Source organism: Aspergillus pseudodeflectus (assembly GCF_044049435.1).
Source record: "Aspergillus pseudodeflectus strain CBS 756.74 chromosome Unknown BJX68scaffold_45, whole genome shotgun sequence".
In the NCBI taxonomy this organism is placed as follows: Eukaryota; Fungi; Ascomycota; class Eurotiomycetes; order Eurotiales; family Aspergillaceae; genus Aspergillus; species Aspergillus pseudodeflectus.
The window spans coordinates 116,136-135,507 of NW_027263821.1; the positions used below are offsets into that span (position 1 = coordinate 116,136).

At 53.1% G+C, this 19,372-nt stretch overlaps 10 protein-coding genes across 10 annotated transcripts; 7 read left to right on the forward strand and 3 right to left on the reverse strand.

Annotated features, from left to right (window-relative positions):
- The first annotated feature begins 23 nt into the window (after positions 1-23).
- BJX68DRAFT_154810 (Clr5 domain-containing protein) lies at positions 24-1,276 on the forward strand. Its single transcript, XM_071036732.1, has 2 exons — positions 24-418; positions 469-1,276. Exons 1-2 carry the CDS (start codon positions 291-293, stop codon positions 1,235-1,237), a joined length of 897 nt encoding a protein of 298 aa, XP_070895685.1. The 5' UTR covers positions 24-290; the 3' UTR covers positions 1,238-1,276.
- A 1,928-nt stretch (positions 1,277-3,204) lies between these two features.
- On the forward strand, positions 3,205-4,008 carry BJX68DRAFT_154807 (Glyoxalase/Bleomycin resistance protein/Dihydroxybiphenyl dioxygenase). Its single transcript, XM_071036731.1, has 2 exons — positions 3,205-3,460; positions 3,547-4,008. The coding sequence occupies exons 1-2, from the start codon at positions 3,326-3,328 to the stop codon at positions 3,916-3,918; spliced, it is 507 nt and encodes a 168-aa protein (XP_070895686.1). The 5' UTR covers positions 3,205-3,325; the 3' UTR covers positions 3,919-4,008.
- An 806-nt stretch (positions 4,009-4,814) lies between these two features.
- Positions 4,815-5,914, reverse strand: BJX68DRAFT_154849 (uncharacterized protein). The gene is made up of 4 exons (XM_071036735.1): positions 5,698-5,914; positions 5,607-5,648; positions 5,117-5,554; positions 4,815-5,061 (listed from the first exon to the last, which is right to left on the reverse strand). Exons 1-4 carry the CDS (start codon positions 5,749-5,751, stop codon positions 4,948-4,950), a joined length of 648 nt encoding a protein of 215 aa, XP_070895687.1. The 5' UTR covers positions 5,752-5,914; the 3' UTR covers positions 4,815-4,947.
- Positions 5,764-6,460, forward strand: BJX68DRAFT_154856 (uncharacterized protein). The gene has a single exon (XM_071036736.1). The coding sequence runs from the start codon at positions 5,901-5,903 to the stop codon at positions 6,345-6,347; it is 447 nt and encodes a 148-aa protein (XP_070895688.1). The 5' UTR covers positions 5,764-5,900; the 3' UTR covers positions 6,348-6,460.
- On the reverse strand, positions 6,248-8,399 carry BJX68DRAFT_154873 (fungal specific transcription factor domain-containing protein). Its single transcript, XM_071036737.1, has 2 exons — positions 6,711-8,399; positions 6,248-6,655 (listed from the first exon to the last, which is right to left on the reverse strand). The coding sequence occupies exons 1-2, from the start codon at positions 8,334-8,336 to the stop codon at positions 6,575-6,577; spliced, it is 1,707 nt and encodes a 568-aa protein (XP_070895689.1). The 5' UTR covers positions 8,337-8,399; the 3' UTR covers positions 6,248-6,574.
- Positions 8,400-8,955: 556 nt separating this feature from the next.
- On the reverse strand, positions 8,956-11,663 carry dppIV (prolyl dipeptidyl peptidase DppIV). Its single transcript, XM_071036734.1, has 2 exons — positions 11,565-11,663; positions 8,956-11,513 (listed from the first exon to the last, which is right to left on the reverse strand). Exons 1-2 carry the CDS (start codon positions 11,568-11,570, stop codon positions 9,204-9,206), a joined length of 2,316 nt encoding a protein of 771 aa, XP_070895690.1. The 5' UTR covers positions 11,571-11,663; the 3' UTR covers positions 8,956-9,203.
- Positions 11,540-11,964, forward strand: BJX68DRAFT_154839 (uncharacterized protein). The gene has a single exon (XM_071036733.1). The coding sequence runs from the start codon at positions 11,585-11,587 to the stop codon at positions 11,876-11,878; it is 294 nt and encodes a 97-aa protein (XP_070895691.1). The 5' UTR covers positions 11,540-11,584; the 3' UTR covers positions 11,879-11,964.
- Positions 11,965-12,133: 169 nt separating this feature from the next.
- BJX68DRAFT_270062 (uncharacterized protein) lies at positions 12,134-13,571 on the forward strand (the record flags this gene model as incomplete). Its single annotated transcript, XM_071046511.1, has 3 exons — positions 12,134-12,359; positions 12,410-12,806; positions 12,857-13,571. The coding sequence occupies 3 exons, from the start codon at positions 12,134-12,136 to the stop codon at positions 13,569-13,571; spliced, it is 1,338 nt and encodes a 445-aa protein (XP_070895692.1).
- A 239-nt stretch (positions 13,572-13,810) lies between these two features.
- Positions 13,811-15,511, forward strand: BJX68DRAFT_154892 (zinc-dependent alcohol dehydrogenase family protein). Its single transcript, XM_071036738.1, has 2 exons — positions 13,811-14,216; positions 14,266-15,511. Exons 1-2 carry the CDS (start codon positions 14,049-14,051, stop codon positions 15,169-15,171), a joined length of 1,074 nt encoding a protein of 357 aa, XP_070895693.1. The 5' UTR covers positions 13,811-14,048; the 3' UTR covers positions 15,172-15,511.
- Positions 15,512-15,850: 339 nt separating this feature from the next.
- Positions 15,851-16,499, forward strand: BJX68DRAFT_270064 (uncharacterized protein; the record flags this gene model as incomplete). Its single annotated transcript, XM_071046512.1, has 3 exons — positions 15,851-16,033; positions 16,090-16,346; positions 16,394-16,499. 3 exons carry the CDS (start codon positions 15,851-15,853, stop codon positions 16,497-16,499), a joined length of 546 nt encoding a protein of 181 aa, XP_070895694.1.
- Between the last annotated feature and the right edge of the window lie 2,873 nt (positions 16,500-19,372).

Here is a 19,372-nt window from a genome sequence, read left to right on the forward strand (position 1 = left end):
CAGCTGCGCTATTTTGCAGGATCCAGCAGGACAGTTGGATAAGGCTGCTGGATGGCGACAGTTGATCGGCCGATGGGGATTTGGCTTGGTTCCGATCAGGTCAAGGGTTATATTAACTTCCTTGGCCGGTATGGGGAAACTGCTCGAGTGGCCCCGTTCATCTTGCAATCTTCACAGGTGCTACTTGTACTAGTACTTGGGCTTATCTCGCTCGCTCCAACTGTTTGTCCTTCTCAACACGACACTCTCTACACACCACAATCACAATCACAACTCCTACCACAACCACAATGAAGAGCGCCATCTCTCCCGACATTTGGGAGAACAAGCGAATGCTCATCACCAAACTCTACAAAGACGAAGAATGGCCCCTCAAGCAAGTCATCAAGCTCGTCCAGACCAACGATTTCCATCCCAGGTTCGTCTGCCCTGCTACCTTGAGTCAACAACGCCTGCTAATTCTCCCAGTGAATCCCAACTGCGCAGCCGGTTAAAAAAATGGCACATCACCAAACCCTCGCGCAAGAAGTACGACGGCAGCCGCCGACTCTCCGGCGCAAAGAAGAATGCCATGGCCAGCCAGAAGCGCCAGTTGGAATCCCAGTCTTCTCTCCCTCCCTCTGCCACATACAACACTCTCCAATCACATCCGCTCCAACATGGCGAGGAGAGCGACGAGGCCCGAAGCGAAACATCGCGAACATCAGTCTCAATTCCTGAAATGTCAACATCGCCGACCGGGCAATACATCCTCCCTTCAAGTCCCATCCACGACGAGGCTCTGTACGGGCCAAATCCAGCCATGGCTCCCCCCTCCCCAATCACGCCGGCATTTTACGGGATGGACGAGCCCAAGCGAGCAAGCGATGCAGGCCATCCAATCTACTTTTGCCCGCCCGACGTTCATTCAGAGTACCCCGTCCCCAACAGCATTCAAGCACTCTATGCACAGCACGGCCACTTTGGCTCCTTCTCCGGACCAAGTCCTCTGATGGGCGACTCACTGGGCTACCAGGGCGTGCCGTACATGTCCCCGCACACCAAGCAACAACAACACCCGGATGGACCCTTTGTCCTGGCAGATCTGCCCCCTCCCTTGCTGGATGGATCGCAAATAGCACCGTGGGCCTATGACTACCACCAGCCACCCTCGCCGACCAGCGTCTACCCACATGTACACCCTCACAGTCACTCACATCCGTACTTTCACGAGACGCCCATATACCAGATCATGTAGCACAACCTCTGCCTGTCACAATAATTATACTTAATTTCGCTGTATATACCTTGTCCATGTCACTTTAGCAGAATATCATCAGCATGCAATCATGACAATCATGACGTACGAGAGAACACGAATCAGGATGAGGAGATGGTAGGGTTCGGAGCACCGGAAGAGGCTGTTTGGTCCACCTCTCACAGCGTGGCTCGCCCTCTCTGCGCTCTCGGAGTCGCATTCCAGGCCACTGGGATCACATTCCCCGCACCCAAACATCTCCTCCCACTCGCTCGGAGTCGCTGTCCCCCTTCTCATCTACTCCGCTTCTCCTCTTCTTCTCCTCACCCACACGTTGCGACCGTCTGGTTCTCCCTCAACGGCTCTCACTCTCAGACGTTGGAAACAACCTTGTCTCGCCTCACTTCTATTCTTGTTTCTCGCTGAATCATGATCTTCAGCGTGGTCCGGGGATATTTCCCATCGCAGTTAGAGCAGGCTGGACTCTGGAGATCAGGGCTCCAGTCCTGCGACACTAGCCCTGAAGTTTATGCGGCAGTAGCGCTGCCCAGTCACCACGAGGCACAAGGGCGATCACGCATCACCTCCTCTGCAACTGCCATGACAGATAGAGGACTATCGTGGCTAAGCTAAACTAGTGGTAGTCGCAACTATTCCTGAAGGGGCGTTATCGTGTAGGCAGCGGGCTGGAATAGCCTCCTCTGACACCGCCAATGAGACATGTAATCAAACAGTCGTGATCCTTCGAGTTTTCTCTAAGCCAAAACCGTATCGTCGACACCACGGATACCCAGCCCATCTCCTGAATAAATCATCCGTGGAACAATTTTCAACGTTCCGACCGTTTCAACCACCTTCTCGGTTCTAACTCCTTGGAAATCACGGGAGGCCAGGTACTGGATTCAATCGATTAGCCACCCATGGGAGATCACCGCGGTGAAGAGCGGCTGCGGACTGCCGAAGAGCCGAGCGCCTTTGAAGCTCGGCCGCAGCGGCAAATCAGAGTTTGACTTTGTTCTTCAGGAGGTGGAGACTGGAATGTGCATTGCGGATTGGTTGGCAGGATAGAATGTGGTTGAATTGAATTGCAAGGGGCGTGGCACCGACTAGGGTCATTGCCTATCCCTGTTCGCTGGCGGCAGTGGTGCTGGGTGGGCACTGCAGGTGGCAGCCTTGAAGCACGCCCACATTCTTTGACTTGGAACATGTAAATCTGGTCAATGTCGGAGGTTTGTATAATCTCGGACTAAGATGAGCGGCGAACTTGAATGAACTCGCTGATCACGAATGTCGTGATCTGCTCGCATCCATGAAAAGAGCCGATCCCTCCACCGTGGTTTCTACTAGTTCGCGGGACACCGGTCGACTATCGAATTGCCTCGTGGACATTGGGCATCCGACAGCCCTCGCCGGCGAGCGAGCGATTTAATGCAGGTACGATTCAATAGTCTGGAGATGGGGTGGAGCGGGGCGCACATGTGATGTGATGGTTGGTCTATGACTCTATTCTCTCTATCAGGATTGAGGGCAGTGGTGATTATCCCCTCATAGATATTTGCTCCGGCACTAGCGACGAGCTAGACTATTGTGGACTCGCTTCGAGGTAGGCCTAGAGTCGAGAGTCTTGTCCGAGGCTGTTGTATATACCTTGTACCTCATCCTCTGTTCCTAACTATGGTTCACGTTGCATGTTCTCAATATAGGCGATCCGACTGGTTGATCGATGATTTTCATCAGGGTTTGGCTCACGAGGCCGCTCTGTGTCTATCGAGTTTGAACATCGTTGCCCCCCAGTGTGAAAGTCACACTAGCAGTATCTTTCCTATGCGGCGACATACAATCTGAAGCTTCAACACCACATCGTGGCAGTAATCGCCTAGACCACTCTCTCTTCTAATCCTAGCTTGCTTATGTGAGAATGCTGCAGGGAATGGACGAATACGAGGCGACCGCGATGACCAACCACGCTGGTCCAGATTCACTTCCCCGCATTATATGAGTCTTACCCCGTTGACCACTCTTGATTCATGAGTGACTATACACTACCTACATGAGAACAGAAATATACTGTGCAAGATATCTACCGCAATGACATCCACCACGACTAACCCTCCTCCTGCTCCTCTAACCCACATCCTCGAGACGTGCATCTACGTCCGCGACATCGAGGCATCAGCCATATTCTACCAGGAGACGCTGAACATTGCTCCGTTTATTGAATCGGTAACTCATCCGCCGTCCTTCCCTTCCGATCAAACAAAGTCCGCCATTTCATACAATATTATCAACAATAAAGCTAACAGTCGCAGCCACGCGTAACAGGCTTCTCCCTCGGGCCAACAACCCTCCTCCTCTTCGAGCTCGGCAAGACAGGGACCGACATCAATACGCCGACAGGCGTAATCCCACTTCATGGCCCGACTCCTCAAGTCCTCGCTTCGCTCCAGCACTCGGGCGAGAACAGCAACGGCGAGGGAGAAGCACAAAGCCTCAAGCAGCACTTCTGCTTCGCGGTTCAGAGCCCAGAGGAAGTCCAGCAGTGGGAGGAGCATCTACGGGTTAAGGGGGTGAAGATTCTCAGTACAATGAGCTGGGAAAGGGGTGGGAGGAGTGTGTATTTTGAGGATTTGGATGGGCATGTTGTTGAGATTGCGTCGAGGGGCGTTTGGCCGCATTATTAGACTGGGGGTTAGGGTTGCGTTCGCGGGTTTGAGGTCGAGTAGAAGGGTGAGGTATAGGAATCATGGTCCGGGGCTTGGGCGTCGGGTTTGGGTTTGGGTTAGGGAAGAGGGTGTGATATACTACAGGTAGGTGAGGTATACTCATTTCGTCTTTACATATAGCGTAGCTATTATGACATTCAAGTGGTATAATCTTCTTTACTTCTAGTCTGCATTGAGAACCCCCCATCCCCTCTACTATGTAGAGCCGACAAAAAGAGCCAATTCTCAATCTTCTATGCTAGCACGCCATCAATCGAGAAACAAGCTCACCTCCATAACCCATTTCCAAGGACCCGGCAGACCGGATCAGCGGAAGTAAGCATCAATCAAGCAGAGGCGGGAGACTTCCGAGGTGATCCCGAGATCGGAGGCGAGAGCCATGAAGCATCGGTCCTCAAGGCTGGAAACAGCTCAAGTGGGGTACGGAGGAGTAACTGTAGAGTAGAGGAGGGGTGGATTATGTAATTCTGCAAGGTCGACTCGGACATCTCACCGACTTCTCGGACTTCTTGGTTGCGTTGAAGGATTTGTTTCATGGTCCTTGGAAGTGAGGAGGATGCGTGCTTGTAGCCGGTGACGACCGGACCGGTGTAGTCAGTCACCCCGGACGCAGACTCGCCCAGGTGGGGAGATGTAGTACTCCGTATGCAGGTCTCAGGTGTATTACCTCTTAGCTGAAACAGCTCGGTGAATGTCCGGAGGTGACGGAATATGGTTTCCATGGTTTTGTACTACGGAGGTAGTCTCGGGCTAGTAGGAGGAGACTGGGGGTATAATCTGCTTGTTGGCACGTGCCACTTTAGCGGGTTTCGGGCAGCCACCATGCTTTGCTGATCGGATGTGCGGGCTTCGTTTTGATACTATCCTATCACTCAGATCAATCTTCGTTGCAAGTTAGAGACACTATGCATTACTTCCGACATACAAAGATAGCGTCAAGCTAAACCAATAGACACACAAACCAGATTAATCGGTCAGTACATGCAATCAAAGCCCATTGAACTTGTACACCAGGCGAGCCAGCTCATACCCGTCCTCTCGAACAACAGCCACCCGGCGCGTGAGGTATTGCTGCGAGTCGATGACTTCAAGGCCCCAGATCTACCACCAACGCTCATTAGCAGATGGCAACCGTGAGGCCAAATGAAAAACATACCTGCTCAGCCGTCCACCCAGCCTTCTCATTCCGGCCAAAGTCATGAATATACAGATCAGACAGGTCATCATTCTCCTGTGAGCCCAAGTGCGGCACACCCGCACTCAAGAACTTCTTGACCTCCTCCTCGATCGCATCGTTCCCAGGCTTCGACTGTATCTCCACGTCGGGACGGACGGCGCCCTCCGCGTCACGAACACCCTTGATCAGGCGGCTGCGCGACTGAGTGTCGCCATAGATGTGGTTGCTGCGCTCGCGCTCGACCCAGTCCATGTAGCGCTCTTCAGTCGAGCCGGGGATGCCGCCGGTCAGTGTTTGGCGCATTGTAATGTGGACGGTTGTCTCGGAGGAGGAGGGGGGTGTTTCGACGGCGGAGGTGAAGTGGAGGGTTTGGGATGCGGCGCCAATGCCTTTGCGGGTGAGCCAGCCGACGCCTTGCTATGGTGGTGTTAGCTGATGGGCTCGAGAGGGTCTTCCGGGAGCGGCGTACCAGTCTAAGGATGCCATCCATGTTCTCGGAGAGGGTCTTGTCCTACTGGTATGTCAGCTCATGTCTACAACACTAAGGTGAAGATGCATGCCAGTCCCCACGACCCCTTGAGGGTTCTCAGGGTGATGTCGGTTGGGATAGCCATTGTGCTTGAGGTAGGAGGACAATTGAAGATTGAATCAAAAATGAGTGGTCAGATACGCCATTTGAGCAGACAGTGTGGTGGCATCGTGTCTTATAGCACTCGGCCTCGAGAAGCTTGGACGCCCGAATAGGAAAGAACCCTAGAATCACATGCCGGAAGCCCATTTGCATGTGATCCTTGTCAGCCTGGGCAGCGCCTCAAAACATACCCAGTTTCTGGGAAAATCAGGGGAATTGGCCATCTACCGGAAGCTATTTCAATGCGTTACCCATCTTTCAAATTTTCATACCCTTCCACCCTCATATTGTGGGTTGTTGTCGATTGTCAATGTTGACCGTTGTGCCAGAGCGCGTCACCAACACCCCGACGCCAATGATGCCATACCCCAAACATGGGCCAACTTATCGGAGCTATATACGGATAGGAATCTGGAGTGCGTCGACCGGGTCAGTTTCGTCGCTTTGCCCGGAGAATCCCCCAAATGGGGACGAAGGGACGCTCTCCATCACGATCCGGCCGGCTCTTGGCAAGGGGCGACGTCGAGCAGCTCCTTTGATCCGCGACGTCAGAACAAGACAGTGGGGTCCTCAGATTAATATTAATCTCTCATCTACATTGTGGATAGGAGATTGGGATCCAGTCTCTGATGCCGCGACGTCGCCTCTTGCCGCAAGATAAGGTGAGGGAATCTCATGCTGAACTTTGACATCCCGTCAACATTCGGGTCGCCCTCATCTTCAGTAGAAAGAAGTCGGCATTCAACACGCAGACCTTTTGCGACGGTAGCCGTCCCGCGGCTCGCTCAGGTACCGATAATTCTTGTTCAGCTGAGCATAGAACCCATGCTGTTATCGAGGCCCGTAAATGGAAACAGACTCTGAAGGTCTATGCCAAAGATGGAATCCTGCAGCGGTGTCAGACTGTAAATCTATAAGTATCAAGTGTCGATGTCGACTAACCGTCAGATCCATGTCAAACCCAGGCAGACTTGGGTCGGGTACACCAAAGTCTATTGTACTGGTGCCGTCGAGTGCCTCTGTCACTTCGTTCCTCTGAGCGCTCATCTGCAGCGCCGAAAAGCAATCCTTGAAAGTTTGCGCCATAGTTTCGTATACGGTCTCCTTGATATCTTGCTCCGCTTTCATCGCCCGGATCTGCCCCAGCACAGCCGCTGCTAGACCAGCGCGTTTCGTGCTCGGGGTTCCCATGGCGATTTTTTGGCAGAGCTGGTTGAGAATGTGTTCAAGGGTGTGAATGAGATGGTCGCGGCTAGCTCCCGCAAGCTTGTCCAACGGATCGCCATCGAAACATGTAAAAGACTCTTCCTCTAGCTGAGTGACCAACTCCAAACCGAGCGGGGATATCACATCGAGGCTGAGCGGACCCTTGAAAGAGCCTTTTCCGATAATGAAGAGGCGGCATATGTCGTCAGGTGCATCGGACGGTAGGTCCAGGGCATCTGCATAAGCCGCAATTATTGCTGCGGACTCTAGACACGCTTTCCGGGCAAAGTAATATTGAGGGTCTTTTCTTGCTTGCACCATGAACGGTGTGTACAGAGCCAGGATATACCTGTGTAGCTGAATATCAATGAACTTTGCCTGGAATCCACTCGATTCCGCGCCCGGGCTGGTACCGTCGCTCATCGAGCTAAAAGCGGCTGCTGTTCGACGGCAGACTGCTCGCATTTTGCTGCCTAGGTCCAGCGCCCGTTGGTACGACTGTTCTTTGCAGTCATGTATCACCTCAAGGATTTGCATTCGCAATCTGACCGAGTCATGGAGCAAGACCTGTATTGATGCATTTGTGACTCGGCCATCTCCTTCGGCGTTGGATACTGTCGTCAAGTTTGCTGCCAAAGTATGATCGTCAATGCTCGACGGTGCTTTAGTGTCCCAGAAGGTTGGTACAAGACACGGCAAAGCCAAGTCGAGCGATTCCTGCAACTCCAACTCTAGCACGGTCGCCCAGAGGCGTCGCCGTATTTCCCCCTGCAGTGGTGAAAGCGCTGGATAGTTTGCCCAGTCACGGTGTAATCCCATTGATATTCCCATCTTCATCAGGGACCCTGCAGACAGCCAAGGGGATGCTCCGAAACCACATGCTTTTCGTGAGATGAGCAGGAGACACGCCACCTGGAGGCCGTCAAGATTGCGTGTGGACTTCTCCGAGGGTCCCGCTAACCACCACTGCGCGGCGTATATCCAGTTCTGAGCAAGTCGGTGATGCTCTTCCTTCGTGAGGGATCCATCTCCCGAGCGGAACACAGTACCAATTGCGAGAATGAGGAGAAGCTTCGTAAGGAAAGGAGTCAAGGTAGATTGAGCCTGAGTCCAGAACTCATCGTATTCCGTCCAGAAAGATGGGACATGTATGACGCGGTAAATGGGTTCGAAGGTGCGCAGGTAGCATTGCACCAGTTCGTCACACTCTCCCTTGGACGGGATTGTGCTACATACATCCGGCAACGGGTTGTTGAGTCTGACAGAACGCTGTGCCTTGATCGACTGTCGGAGGTCGCGGCACTCTTTTATGATCAAGTTCTTGACGTCGTTCAAAGCGGGCTCAGGGTTCTTTGTCGTCATAAGTTGAGAGATGGAGAGCTATGTAAGACCGTCAGTCCAAGATCGAAACCAGGCTGTGCGACCGACATACCGGATCCATCTTGTGAGACCAGTGCGACGGTCCCATGAACTTCACCTTTTGCGTCGAGTGGCGCATCCGGGGAGCAATGGCCCTAATTGATGTCCGCTCCCTCGCATCCGGAGCAGTGGCATTCGGCGCCCTGGTCAGCTGGTCCTGGACCGTCTGGACCTTGTCGGACAAAGCACGCAAGTCCTGTTCAACCCTCGAGCATCGTGCAGACGATACGTCATTCGTCCTATCACGAGTGGCTCGCCCTTCCAGGTCGGCGAGGCGCGCCTCAAGATCCCGCACGGTTTGTTGCAAGTCGTCATTTCGGCTTTCGATCTCGGCTCCGATAGACGAGGGAGTCAGCTGGGGACGGCCACTTCCCCGAGGTTGAGGGGGAGGAACGGCGGGTCGGTGTTGAACACGGAACTGGCTTTGCTGTCTTGAAAGCGCACCTTCGTCGCGGTAGGAGCAGTTCAGCGAGGACTTGGTCCGTGTACACGGTCCACACGGCTGCTTAAGATCGCAACGCACCTTCCGCTGTCGGCATGGCTCACACGATTTGGCCGGTCGCCTGCGCTTTCGCAACTCGCCTTGGTTCATTGTAGAAGAAGAAATTGATCAAGCACTCTGTGGTTTCTACGGCATATGTGGAAGGTGCGAGGGAGGGGAATCGTCATAATGGGAAGGTGCAAGAAAGAGACTTAAGTCCGAAAGCCGAGGCCGACGGTGGGGGCCGAACTCGCCCTTTCCGGTAACCCCGAGGCCGAGGAATGATATCATCTGCATTAACAATACAACATACTCGAGACTAACGTGAACTACACCATCCACGCATGACTTCGCTTGCTCCATTGGTGGTGGTCCTCCTTGCCGTTCCTCTTCTTCTCTGCGTACAGCCTCTGGGCCAGCTGTCTGTACAAGAAAACGTTGTCGCCGTTGTATCTGATGCTGTGGTCCGAGTCGGTAAACCACTGGACCTGCATTTTCTCAGGCGTCACGCCGTCGCCGATCAGCACATCAACCAACGCGGCAGCATTTTGGAAATGCACATTATCGTCACCAGTTCCGTGCTGGATCAGGAACCCGCCCGCAACGCTTTTGAATCCTTCGCTGTTGCGGATGGCAGTGGTGTTGTAGCCTCCGGCATTCGCAGAAAGAGTCTTCATGTACCGTTCCGTATACATCGAGTCGTAGAACCGCCAGTCGGATACGGGTGCGGTGAGGAGACCCAGCGAGAAGGCGCCGCTGTCAGTCTCAAGGACTTTTCCTGTCAGATAACCTCCGTAGCTCCAGCCCCAGATGGCAATGTGATCAGCGTCAATATAAGGTCTCTTCGCCGCTTGCCTGGCCGCATAGACCTGATCCTCAGCCTCAAGGTTTCCAAGGTGCTCCGCGACCAAAGACCGGAATGCACGGCCCTGGTATCCAGTTCCGCGGTTATCGACCGTCCATGTGATGTATTCAAGTTCGGGGTCGGATGAGATGTAGGCGTTGAAATCGAGACTCTGCCACGCCTTGTTGACTTCCTGTGCCCCTGGACCGCCATATGGAGTGAAAAGAACGGGGTACTTCTTGTGTGGCTTGAAGTTTACTGGCAACCTCTCCATCACGTTTAACTTCTCACCACTCGGAATCGTCAACTCAAAGTAGCTAATCTTCGGCAGGTTGTACTCTTCGAGTGCCTCGATAAGAGCAGCGTTGCTGGTGAGAGTACGAAGAGGAGTGGCCTGCTCAACAGAGTAGAGCTCCTGGTACGGCACATTCGGACCCGCGTAGGAAAGGATGTAATAACCCGCTTTGGAGGAAAAAGAAGCGCTCCAATATGCCGCGACAGTATCATCAACAAGAGGTGTAATCTCGAAGGTTGAGTATGAGACCGAGTAGAGATGGCGCTCCGTGCTGTGATGCTGTGTCGAAAGATAGTATACCAGCTGCCGCTCTTGATCGACGCTCACAATTCGGGTGACTTCCCATTCACCCTCGGTCAAAGCAATTGGCTCACCGCCAGATACTGGGTAAAGATACAGGTGCGCCCATCCAGAGTGGTCAGAGAGGTCCACATAGTAGGTAGAGGATGTATTTCCCGAGCCAACGAGACCGACATACACCATCGAAAGCAAGTTGTCCAACCAGCCATCGGTACCGTCACGCTCGTGGACAACGTCGGCTTCGCCAGATGCAGTATCCACAATGACCACCTTCAGCTGGTCCTGCACACGGTTGTACGCCTTGGCAGCGACTGTGGTGTGTGTATCAGTCACCCAGGCGACTTCGCCGATGATCAGCTCGCTTGGGTCGAAGGCGTCAATCGGGGTGGTTGTCACTGAGTTATCGCTCAGTTTAAGGATGCTCAGCGTCACTGTCGGGTTGGTCTCTCCAACTTTGGGGTACCGAATCTCGAGCTCTCGAGGGTACGGAGGCGCTATCTCCTGGTCGTCCATGTAGTATGGCACGGTGTAGGTGGGAACCCCGGTCTCGTTGAAGCTCAAAAAAGCTAGGAGCTCTGAATCGGGGGAGAACCACAACGCAAAGCGGTCTCCCAAAATCTCCTCTTCGTAAATCCAGTCGGGTACCCCATGGAACAAATCCGGTCCACCGTCCTCGGTGATAGCGGCCACGGTGCCGTTGACCCAGGTGTACAGGTTATTTCCGCGGACAAAGGCAATTGAGTCACCCTTCGGGCTCCACTCCGCGTATGAGATATCCCCAGACTGGTCGGCCACGAGAGGTACGGACTCGAACGTCGCAACATCCTGGATGTAGTAGTCGGCGAAGAAGGAATGACGGTACTGCTTGGTGTAGTTGGTCGCCCATAGAACCGCGGACAGGTCCGGACTAATCCAGTAGCTATATGCGTCCGCAGGTACCTCGTCGGCCGGAACAATGGTCTGTGACCGGTTGGTGACAATGCTCTCGATTTTGATACTTCCGTCCTGCTCTTGGTACACATAGTCTCCGTCGTCGGCGGTTGCGATCCATTGCACCGAGATGGATGACGGAGATAGGGCCGAAGCGACTACCGTTTCGTTGAATGTCAGGCGTTTCTTTCCGCCTGCGCGAGGTTCGCGTGGCTTGTACGGCACAGCAATGGTCTGGGAGATGCCCAGGAGCACCAACAAGGCGGAGGTCTACTACACCTTAGCCGGCGCTCAATTGAATCTACAGGGAGCTGCACATACCTTCATTCTGCGCGTTCTCGATGACTGACCGGCTACTCGTCCCTGGAGAATCTCCGAAGCGAGGAACGCAGGGAGAGCAGGGCAATTTAAGACATCCAGGCTTTGCTCATACCCAGGAGGCCCCCGCAGCGCGAGCACACCCCCAGCTTATCAGCCGGCCTCGACATTGGTCCAGAATTCGACGACGACCTCCTCACTGGTTCAGGAACACTACGCCAAGGCATCGTTGCATATCGCGACCGGCGATAACCGTGGAGGAAGGAGGGATCAGCGTTTTGGCGGGCTTAGTACTGCAACCCAAGACGGTCTTTTGATTAACAGACACAGGCCACAGGTTGATAGCATGGTCAAGGTAGTATGCCAAGGAAAGGCACAATCTTAGCGGGGGATTTGCTCTTCGATCGCGTTGTTGGAGACGCCCAAACACTCGGTCGGAGAAGATAAGCGGCGCTCACATGATCCTGCGGAACAACCATCTTCCGTGCTTATCCCGGCTTGCCTCGAGTCAAGACAGCAACACCTCCGAGTCCCTGAACGAGGTTCATCGAAATGGAGTGACAAATTCCAAAATGGACTCCGCAGAGTTCACCTTTTTGAATACAACTGGGGCCTCGACCCTATCCCAACCCACACTGAAGCAGATGAGAGCGCACGTCACAAAAGCCAATTTCGCAAAACGACGGCAGCGGATCGCGGGCACAGCATCTTCCCAGTCGCGAAAGATATCAAAACGAAAAAGCAATACCGAGGTTGCTATTTTGAGGGCCCCAACTTCCGGTGGTGACATCGGAGCTCGTGTGTAACATTATTTCGACGAGTTGTAGAAAACAACTAACTACTCCCAGTGCATAAGCTGCAGGAGTTTGTTTATCTGGAAGGCAGACATGCTCCCGACGGTCCCAGTGAGGCCGCCTGGTTTGACCTCATCGCCTCTGACCCTGCACTGGTCGAAGCGTCAATGGCTGTAGCTGTGCAGCAGTGGTCTCCCGACATTTCCTGGCAGTGCCGAGCACACAATCATATGGATAAAGCCGTGAATCTTATTAAGCAGGCGATCATGTCCACAAAATCGAGCACAGATGGCGTTTTGGGTGCAGTTCTTACTATGGCTTTTGGTGCAGCTTTGGCCGATGATAGGTTTGCGTGGAAAATCCATATCAACGGGCTCACAAATATCATCAGAGACCGAGAATCTCGCCTAGCCGACTCTTTGCCGTCATGGGTCATAGACCTTGTTGTCCAGTCTGTACAGGTTCTGTTATACTAGTTCCAAACGCTAACTACGCCTCTAGGGACTCGATCAATGGCATTTTGGGCTTCCCTCGGATCTGGCATCCCAGTGTAATCAATGCATTGAGCCATTACCATGACCAACGACTGTCCAGACTCGCAGCACTTTGTGACGGTGTCAGTCGTTTGAAAGGCATGGTTGATTCGCATAACGAACACGCTTTTGACTCGGTTCTTGTCGCTCAAGCAATCGAAGAACCGCTAGCCCGATTACAGTACGAAGCACGTGCACTCAGAACAAGCGATAAGATTCATATCGAGGCGGCCGCACGAGCGATTGAGATAGTCCTCCATCTTCTTTGGCCCACACACTCAGCAGCCTATTTAACTCTCCTTGCCAGTGACCTACGAGATGCGATGCAACGTTTCCCAATCAAGGGCTGCCCTTACATGCATATGACTTGCTTCCAACTCATGGTCGGGGCCATAGCTGGAGAGAGGGGCTCGCCTGCGAGGACATGGTTCGTGGATAGAATCTCGATGGCAGTCCGCTGGATGCGGCTACGCGGGTGGCCCGAACCGCTGAGACTCTTGCAAGAGAGGCTGGTGTCGGATATCGGTCTCAATGGTCTGTTCAAACAGCTTTGGACGGAGTTGTCAGATCCGGACGTTTTTGCTGAGGTGGAAGGTTCCGTGCCGGACTCGTGGATGACCGTGTATTCGACCGATGACAAATTCAGATTTCAAAGCTCCGACTCCGCATCACAAATCCAATAGCCAAGAGCCACCGGTAGTTCTTGCCTCTCTCACAGGCATCAAACTTTCAGCACGTATGCCTTGATACTGATGCCAGGACTTCAACGAATTGCTTGGCCTACCTAGTTAGCTCGTTTGGGGTCTAGCGCTTACTACTCGGCTAAAGGCAACGAATCATGACTGTGCTTGGGTTCCACCCTGGGCTTGTGCCACGGGGCTAAATCTAATTTTCCTGATTGGGAAAATGAGATTCGCTCCATCCGCGGACTCGTGGGCAGCGACTGGATTCCGGTGGTGAGAAGCGTTCTATACTCCTACCCAAATTGATTTTCCTGTTTCGGAATTTCAGAATCACCTTCCTCATGACACGCCGAGCTCATGTCCTGACCAAAGGGTATATAGTACCCTCTGCCAGCCTTGGAATCTTCCCTCGTCAGGATAGCAACCTGATCATCTTTTTATCTTGCAGCACCGCACAACAACAAACGCTCTCAAACTATGGCTAGACAGTGGATTTTGACAGGCCAGGAAGGCTTTGAAAAGTCACTCGAATACCAAGACAACATCAGCATACCCTCAGTCCGAGACTTGGGTCCTCATGAAGTTCTTGTCAAACTCTACGCCGCGAGTCTCAACTATCGCGAGATAAATATTGCGAAGCCTGGGGTAAGCTCTGAAGAATGTAATTCACTATAATTTCACTAACTCCGTGCAGAGTATCAATGGTCCCATTACTCCACCCATCGTTCCTGGCTGTGATGGCGTGGGCACGGTTGAGGCCGTCGGGTCTTCCGTCCACGAGTTCCGCGCAGGAGATCGAGTGATCACGACTTGTGTAGTAAAACCAGTCAATGAGTCTGAAGGCGATGATGCCCAGGCTACGATGTTAGATGTCCCAAACTGCCTTGGCCAAGGGACAGACGGTACAATTCGATCCTGGGCGACTTTTCCTGCAACAGCCCTTGTGCAGGCTCCAAAGTCGTTGGACTGGTTGCCAGCGGCGACCTTGTCATGCAACTGGGTGACAGCGTGGAATGCGCTCTTCGGTTTGAAAGGAAACCAGGCGGGACCAGGCTCATGGGTGCTCGTTCAGGGCACAGGTGGTGTGAGCATCGCTGTCCTACAGATTGCTGTCGCTGCCGGTGCTACGGTTGTGGCTACCACCTCAACTGAGGAAAAAGCGGCTCGCCTCAAGGCCCTTGGCGCAGCTCATGTGGTCAACTATCGAACACACCAAAACTGGGGCGAAGAGGCACGGCGATTGACACCTAGCGGACGGGGGTTTGATTTCATCATTGAGATTGGCGGGTATGAAACCTTGCCCCAATCCTTCGCCGCGGTGCGCGTGGACGGTATCGTTCTAGTGATAGGCTTTGTCGGTGACGATTCTCCTCCTGTTTCTGTTCTTTCCGCCTTGATCCATACCTGCGTTATTCGCGGTCTACTTGGAGGCAGCCGAAACCAACTTCGAGATGCCGTTCGCTTCATTGACGAGAAAAAGATTGTGCCTGCGATCGACGATGTGGTGTTCGAGCTTGCGGATGCAAAGAGTGCCTATCGACGCCTGGCGGAGAAGAAGCATTTTGCCAAGGTTGTCATTCGCATCGATCATCCTAACTAGGGTTGGTGGTATTCCTGCTCTTTCAAGAGACATATGAAGTTTTGTTCGTCATCTTTTGAGTTGAAATAAATGGATTGATCCGTTTTTGCGCGCTGCAGATCGCAAATTCGTCGGCGCCAATCGTAGACTCCTCTCGAACACTGTCTCGCTGGGCGCCTGATCGGCCGCGCCTGGTTTTCCCTTCCTGAATCCTTTCGAGGCTCAATCGAGGCTATGCTCTGGGCGTTGTGCCCAAGTTATGCAATTCGTATTCCTTCCATGACGTCATGCGTCGCTTCGCATGGCCCGATCCTTCATTGGTCCTGCATACTGGGGTGTTTTGGACCCTGAATCTTCGCATGGTATCTCGCGTCATACCCTTAACCAAGCCACGGAGCAAAGCCGCATTGTTACTCGCTCTCTTTAGAAGAGAAGATGACCATGTTCTTGACAAGCCGCTTGCCTAACAGATTGGCTCAGCAGAACTTTGCCTTCTTGTCTTGGCCGATCGACTGATCGTCCGGCACAGCCAGGTCATGGCCTATCGCGATGCTATTTCCATTGCTCGCTAAGAGGAAGAGTGTCTATATAGGCCGACATCTCTCTCAAGCCTTTACATGGGACATCTCAAGTCAAAGTCAAACAAGTATACTTTTCCTGCAAACCTCACCTACCCGTTTCTATTCCAAACTACACAACCATGGGATCTTCAGCGAGCTTCAAGTGGCGCTCACAACGTCTATCTCTCTGCCTGCGCTTCGTTACGATAGTCGCCTCTTTAGCGGCTGTCATTTCCTTTGGATACACGCAAGACCTGCATGACAGAGATGTCTTGACGGCAGCAGATCTGGGTCATCCCGTAATCGCCCCAGTCACAGGAACGGTGAGTATATCGCCTCAACTTTCTATCCGGACCTGAACTAATCCAGATGATATTAGACCGAATACGCACTCGTCTGGTCCCTCATAATCTTCTCAGTCGAACTGGCCACCCCCACTCCCATCCATCCAGGCATTTACATCGCCTTTGACTTCATCGCCTTCGCTGCCGTGACCGTCGCCTTATGTTTGTACCTCGCGATCATGAAGCCATACTACACGGGTGGATACACTTGTGGCCGCACAGAACCGGACTGCAATGGCAAGCAGGCTGCGTATGTCGAGCACTTTGGTACGGCGGTGGGCTTCGTCGCTGTGTAAGTCACTCCGCTCCCCAGCAATGACTGCATACTAATAAGACCAGTATAATTCATTTCGGATTCTTCGTCTGGGCTTGCCGTGCGACAGATAAACTGCGCAAGAGTCTACGCGTCGCGAAGACGCAGGATCCCAGCAAGGGTTCCGCTTGAACGCGAACGACCTGATGATTCTGAACGATTCTTACGCCTTGCCTTCCCTTCAGGCTATCTCGAACTCATACAATTTTACACTACGCTCATAATAATGTCTAATATCCTAACCCTGCGACCCTCGCCCATGACTCTATTCTTGAAGTATCACGTGATCGTTATTATTTGCGCCTTATTCTTAGGAATGTTTCTTATGTCTATACCAATGTGATGCTTTTGCTGATTAGATCTGGGGAGTCAAGTATTGATAGATTTCTTAATAGATGGCGTTCTTAAACATTCTTACGTTGCTGCAAGATTGTCCATCCTTTTCTATGGTCGCAGAACCCAATATATATTGTTCTGACCCTCCGCTGCTCAAACCCGATTTTGTTTCAGATTTCTGAATTGTCGGCTTAAGACGCGATGTCTGCTCCCCCAGTAACTCTCTGTAGCTTCTATATTCGTTCCTACTGACCGGATCTCGCTTATTGACCGAGATGACTTGTTTTGCATCATTCTGTTCTTGAGACTCTGGTCGCGACGGTCGGTGGGGAAAATGGCACGTGACTGATCGGAGAATAAACAGCCTATTATGCCGCGCGTCACCGCCCCAGCTTCGTCACCCTCACACGGCAGGAGAAATTGAGCTTTTCGCCGGAGTTTGGGAGCCCCACCACCGACCAGTCACGAACGTGAGAATCTCAACCGTCTCTGTCCTAAAAACGATCGCTCAACGATGAATTGCGCCAGGCGCGGGAGGAACCGGTATCGCTCTTCGTCCCAAGTTATCAACACGTGGCCACCGGTCGGCAGCACCGTGGAGTCAACCAACCACACGAGTTCGAGTCTTGCCGAGTTGAGGACGGACTCGTGTCTCGACAGCGGATAGTCCAGCGCGATGGACAGCAGCCTTCCAGCCTCGGTATTCGCCGAGCTCGACGGTTTCCGCGGACCAGAAGCGCAGCGAGTCATGCTATACCGACCCTGCCGATGATTTTCGACCGTGCGAAAGACAAGCCGAAATAAGATCGACAGCGCCTTCGATGGACGGCCCGGGATACAACGCTGGTGGATTTGTTGGGCTCTTGGCTGCTATCGGGCGCGCCCCGATGCCGGTGCACTTATTGCCTGCATCGGGATTAGGCTCGTCGACTGTATATGCCACAGACATGCGCATATTACAAATGCCATGGGGCCTGGATTGTATCCACCAAAACCATGAGATGGTGAGACCTCAGGCTATGCGGAAGATATGATGGCTAACTAACTCGGTTTAACAGAAATCAGTTCTACCTTGACCGCGTACCTCAACCGACCCTCTTTCCTCCGTCGGCAACGCTATCTATCCTTTGCCCATACCCAGCAACAAGCCCTCGGTACAAATTCACCTGCTACCGGCCCTGAGGGCACTGACCACCGTGCTATCCGTGCAGTTTTGGAACACGACCGAGCCGCTACACAAGGAGCCAGGAGAGAAACTGGAGTTCCATCGGCGCCCCGAGTCGACGTGGCCTAGGCGCTGGTTTTGGTACACTGGTCATGCGGGCAACACCGTGAGCATTAGGAAGGTAGATATTGAGGCAGTGGAATCTTCCAAAAGCCAACGAGCTTCATGGTCAGGGCTTACATCGGAGGGTTGAGCCTCTGCAGTGGGCTGCCGATCCAGCTATGGAACCGACGCTGAAGCTTCCGAGTACACGGGCCCTACCAATACCATGATCCAGCACTAGTGTACACAGGAGTATGGCCTACTTCTTGTTGCGTGCGATCTTGTGGAATCGTGGGAAACGGTCCGACCGCACGATATTCATCCGCGATCCTTCGCGCGCGAGCCGGATTGGCAGGATTCTGCGAATATATGATGCCTGCCACCCTCCTATTACGGTTATGTATGACCTGCAGATACCTCTGGCGGATGTTGTCCGCCGTATGTATACGCTGTTCGATCATGAAACAGTTTGCAGACGTTGAGCCGCATGGGCCTCGAACGGACGCCGTAGCCGGACGCTTTGAAACTGGGACCTCGTGGCTTTTGAACCGGAAACACGACAATAGTGACTGTGCCTAACGAGCTCTTTCTGTCCATTGCGGAAGCGACCGACCTGCAACCGTCATCGACCAGCGCAAGCAAGGCCAGTCCACGTAAACTTCCGCTAGCAGGTTGTGCTGCTCGGCGATGCGAATCGGGTAATAAGCATTCCGCCCTCAGCCCGCAGCGCCTGTGGAATCTAGAATCTAGCGGATCGACTGTGCGGGGAATTGTGGCTGATGGCTGCTAAAGCTGAGTTTCCCTCTCGCTGAGCATGTCTGCCCGCAGATTCCGGCATTAGAGGATAGAGATAAAGTTTTTGTGGGATGTGTAGAGGCATAGAATGGCGATCCTACGAGCCATGGCGCGGAGGAGATGTCGGGTCTTACACCGGGGTGCATCGCAGATCGAAGGTCTCACCGAACCCGAGTTACCACGTAGGCAGCTGGATCAGCCATCGTGTGCTGTTTCTCCAACCCAGTCGCTCAGCAAACAGCCTCATCGAACGGAAATACTGTTCGCACGAGTGGATTGCGCGAACTGTCTCGTAGCGCGGTTATCCACATAGCAAACGTAGAACGCCGAGCTTGCGAGATTTGGAACCTGTCCTGATTATATTGGCAGAACATCCTGGAGGGTGAGCATTTCGCGAGTAAGCCGAGCAGGCAACCTACATAAACGAGCCCAAAGCATCCACAATCTACGTCCCAATTGAGAGATTTGCACAACTCACCGGGCTGCAGGAGCTGGCGACATTGGTCAGCTGCGCACCACGTCTGCATGATCTCTGTGGCCCAAACCGTAATCCTCCAGTAGGACAGAACCCGGCAGCGAAATTCTCACTCCGGCGGAGATGAGTGAT

Coding starts and splice junctions, on each gene's coding strand:
- BJX68DRAFT_154810 (XM_071036732.1), top strand. CDS start 291: ATGAAGAGCGCCATCTCTCCCGACATTTGGGAGAACAAGCGAATGCTC. Junction 419..468: donor ACCAACGATTTCCATCCCAG/GTTCGTCTGCCC, acceptor TAATTCTCCCAG/TGAATCCCAACTGCGCAGCC.
- BJX68DRAFT_154807 (XM_071036731.1), top strand. CDS start 3,326: ATGACATCCACCACGACTAACCCTCCTCCTGCTCCTCTAACCCACATC. Junction 3,461..3,546: donor TTGCTCCGTTTATTGAATCG/GTAACTCATCCG, acceptor TAACAGTCGCAG/CCACGCGTAACAGGCTTCTC.
- BJX68DRAFT_154849 (XM_071036735.1), bottom strand. CDS start 5,751: ATGGCTATCCCAACCGACATCACCCTGAGAACCCTCAAGGGGTCGTGG. Junction 5,555..5,606: donor TGGATGGCATCCTTAGACTG/GTACGCCGCTCC, acceptor ACACCACCATAG/CAAGGCGTCGGCTGGCTCAC. Junction 5,062..5,116: donor CTGGGTGGACGGCTGAGCAG/GTATGTTTTTCA, acceptor CGTTGGTGGTAG/ATCTGGGGCCTTGAAGTCAT.
- BJX68DRAFT_154856 (XM_071036736.1), top strand. CDS start 5,901: ATGCCGGAAGCCCATTTGCATGTGATCCTTGTCAGCCTGGGCAGCGCC.
- BJX68DRAFT_154873 (XM_071036737.1), bottom strand. CDS start 8,336: ATGACGACAAAGAACCCTGAGCCCGCTTTGAACGACGTCAAGAACTTG. Junction 6,656..6,710: donor GGTTTGACATGGATCTGACG/GTTAGTCGACAT, acceptor ACACCGCTGCAG/GATTCCATCTTTGGCATAGA.
- BJX68DRAFT_154839 (XM_071036733.1), top strand. CDS start 11,585: ATGACTGACCGGCTACTCGTCCCTGGAGAATCTCCGAAGCGAGGAACG.
- BJX68DRAFT_154892 (XM_071036738.1), top strand. CDS start 14,049: ATGGCTAGACAGTGGATTTTGACAGGCCAGGAAGGCTTTGAAAAGTCA. Junction 14,217..14,265: donor TAAATATTGCGAAGCCTGGG/GTAAGCTCTGAA, acceptor AACTCCGTGCAG/AGTATCAATGGTCCCATTAC.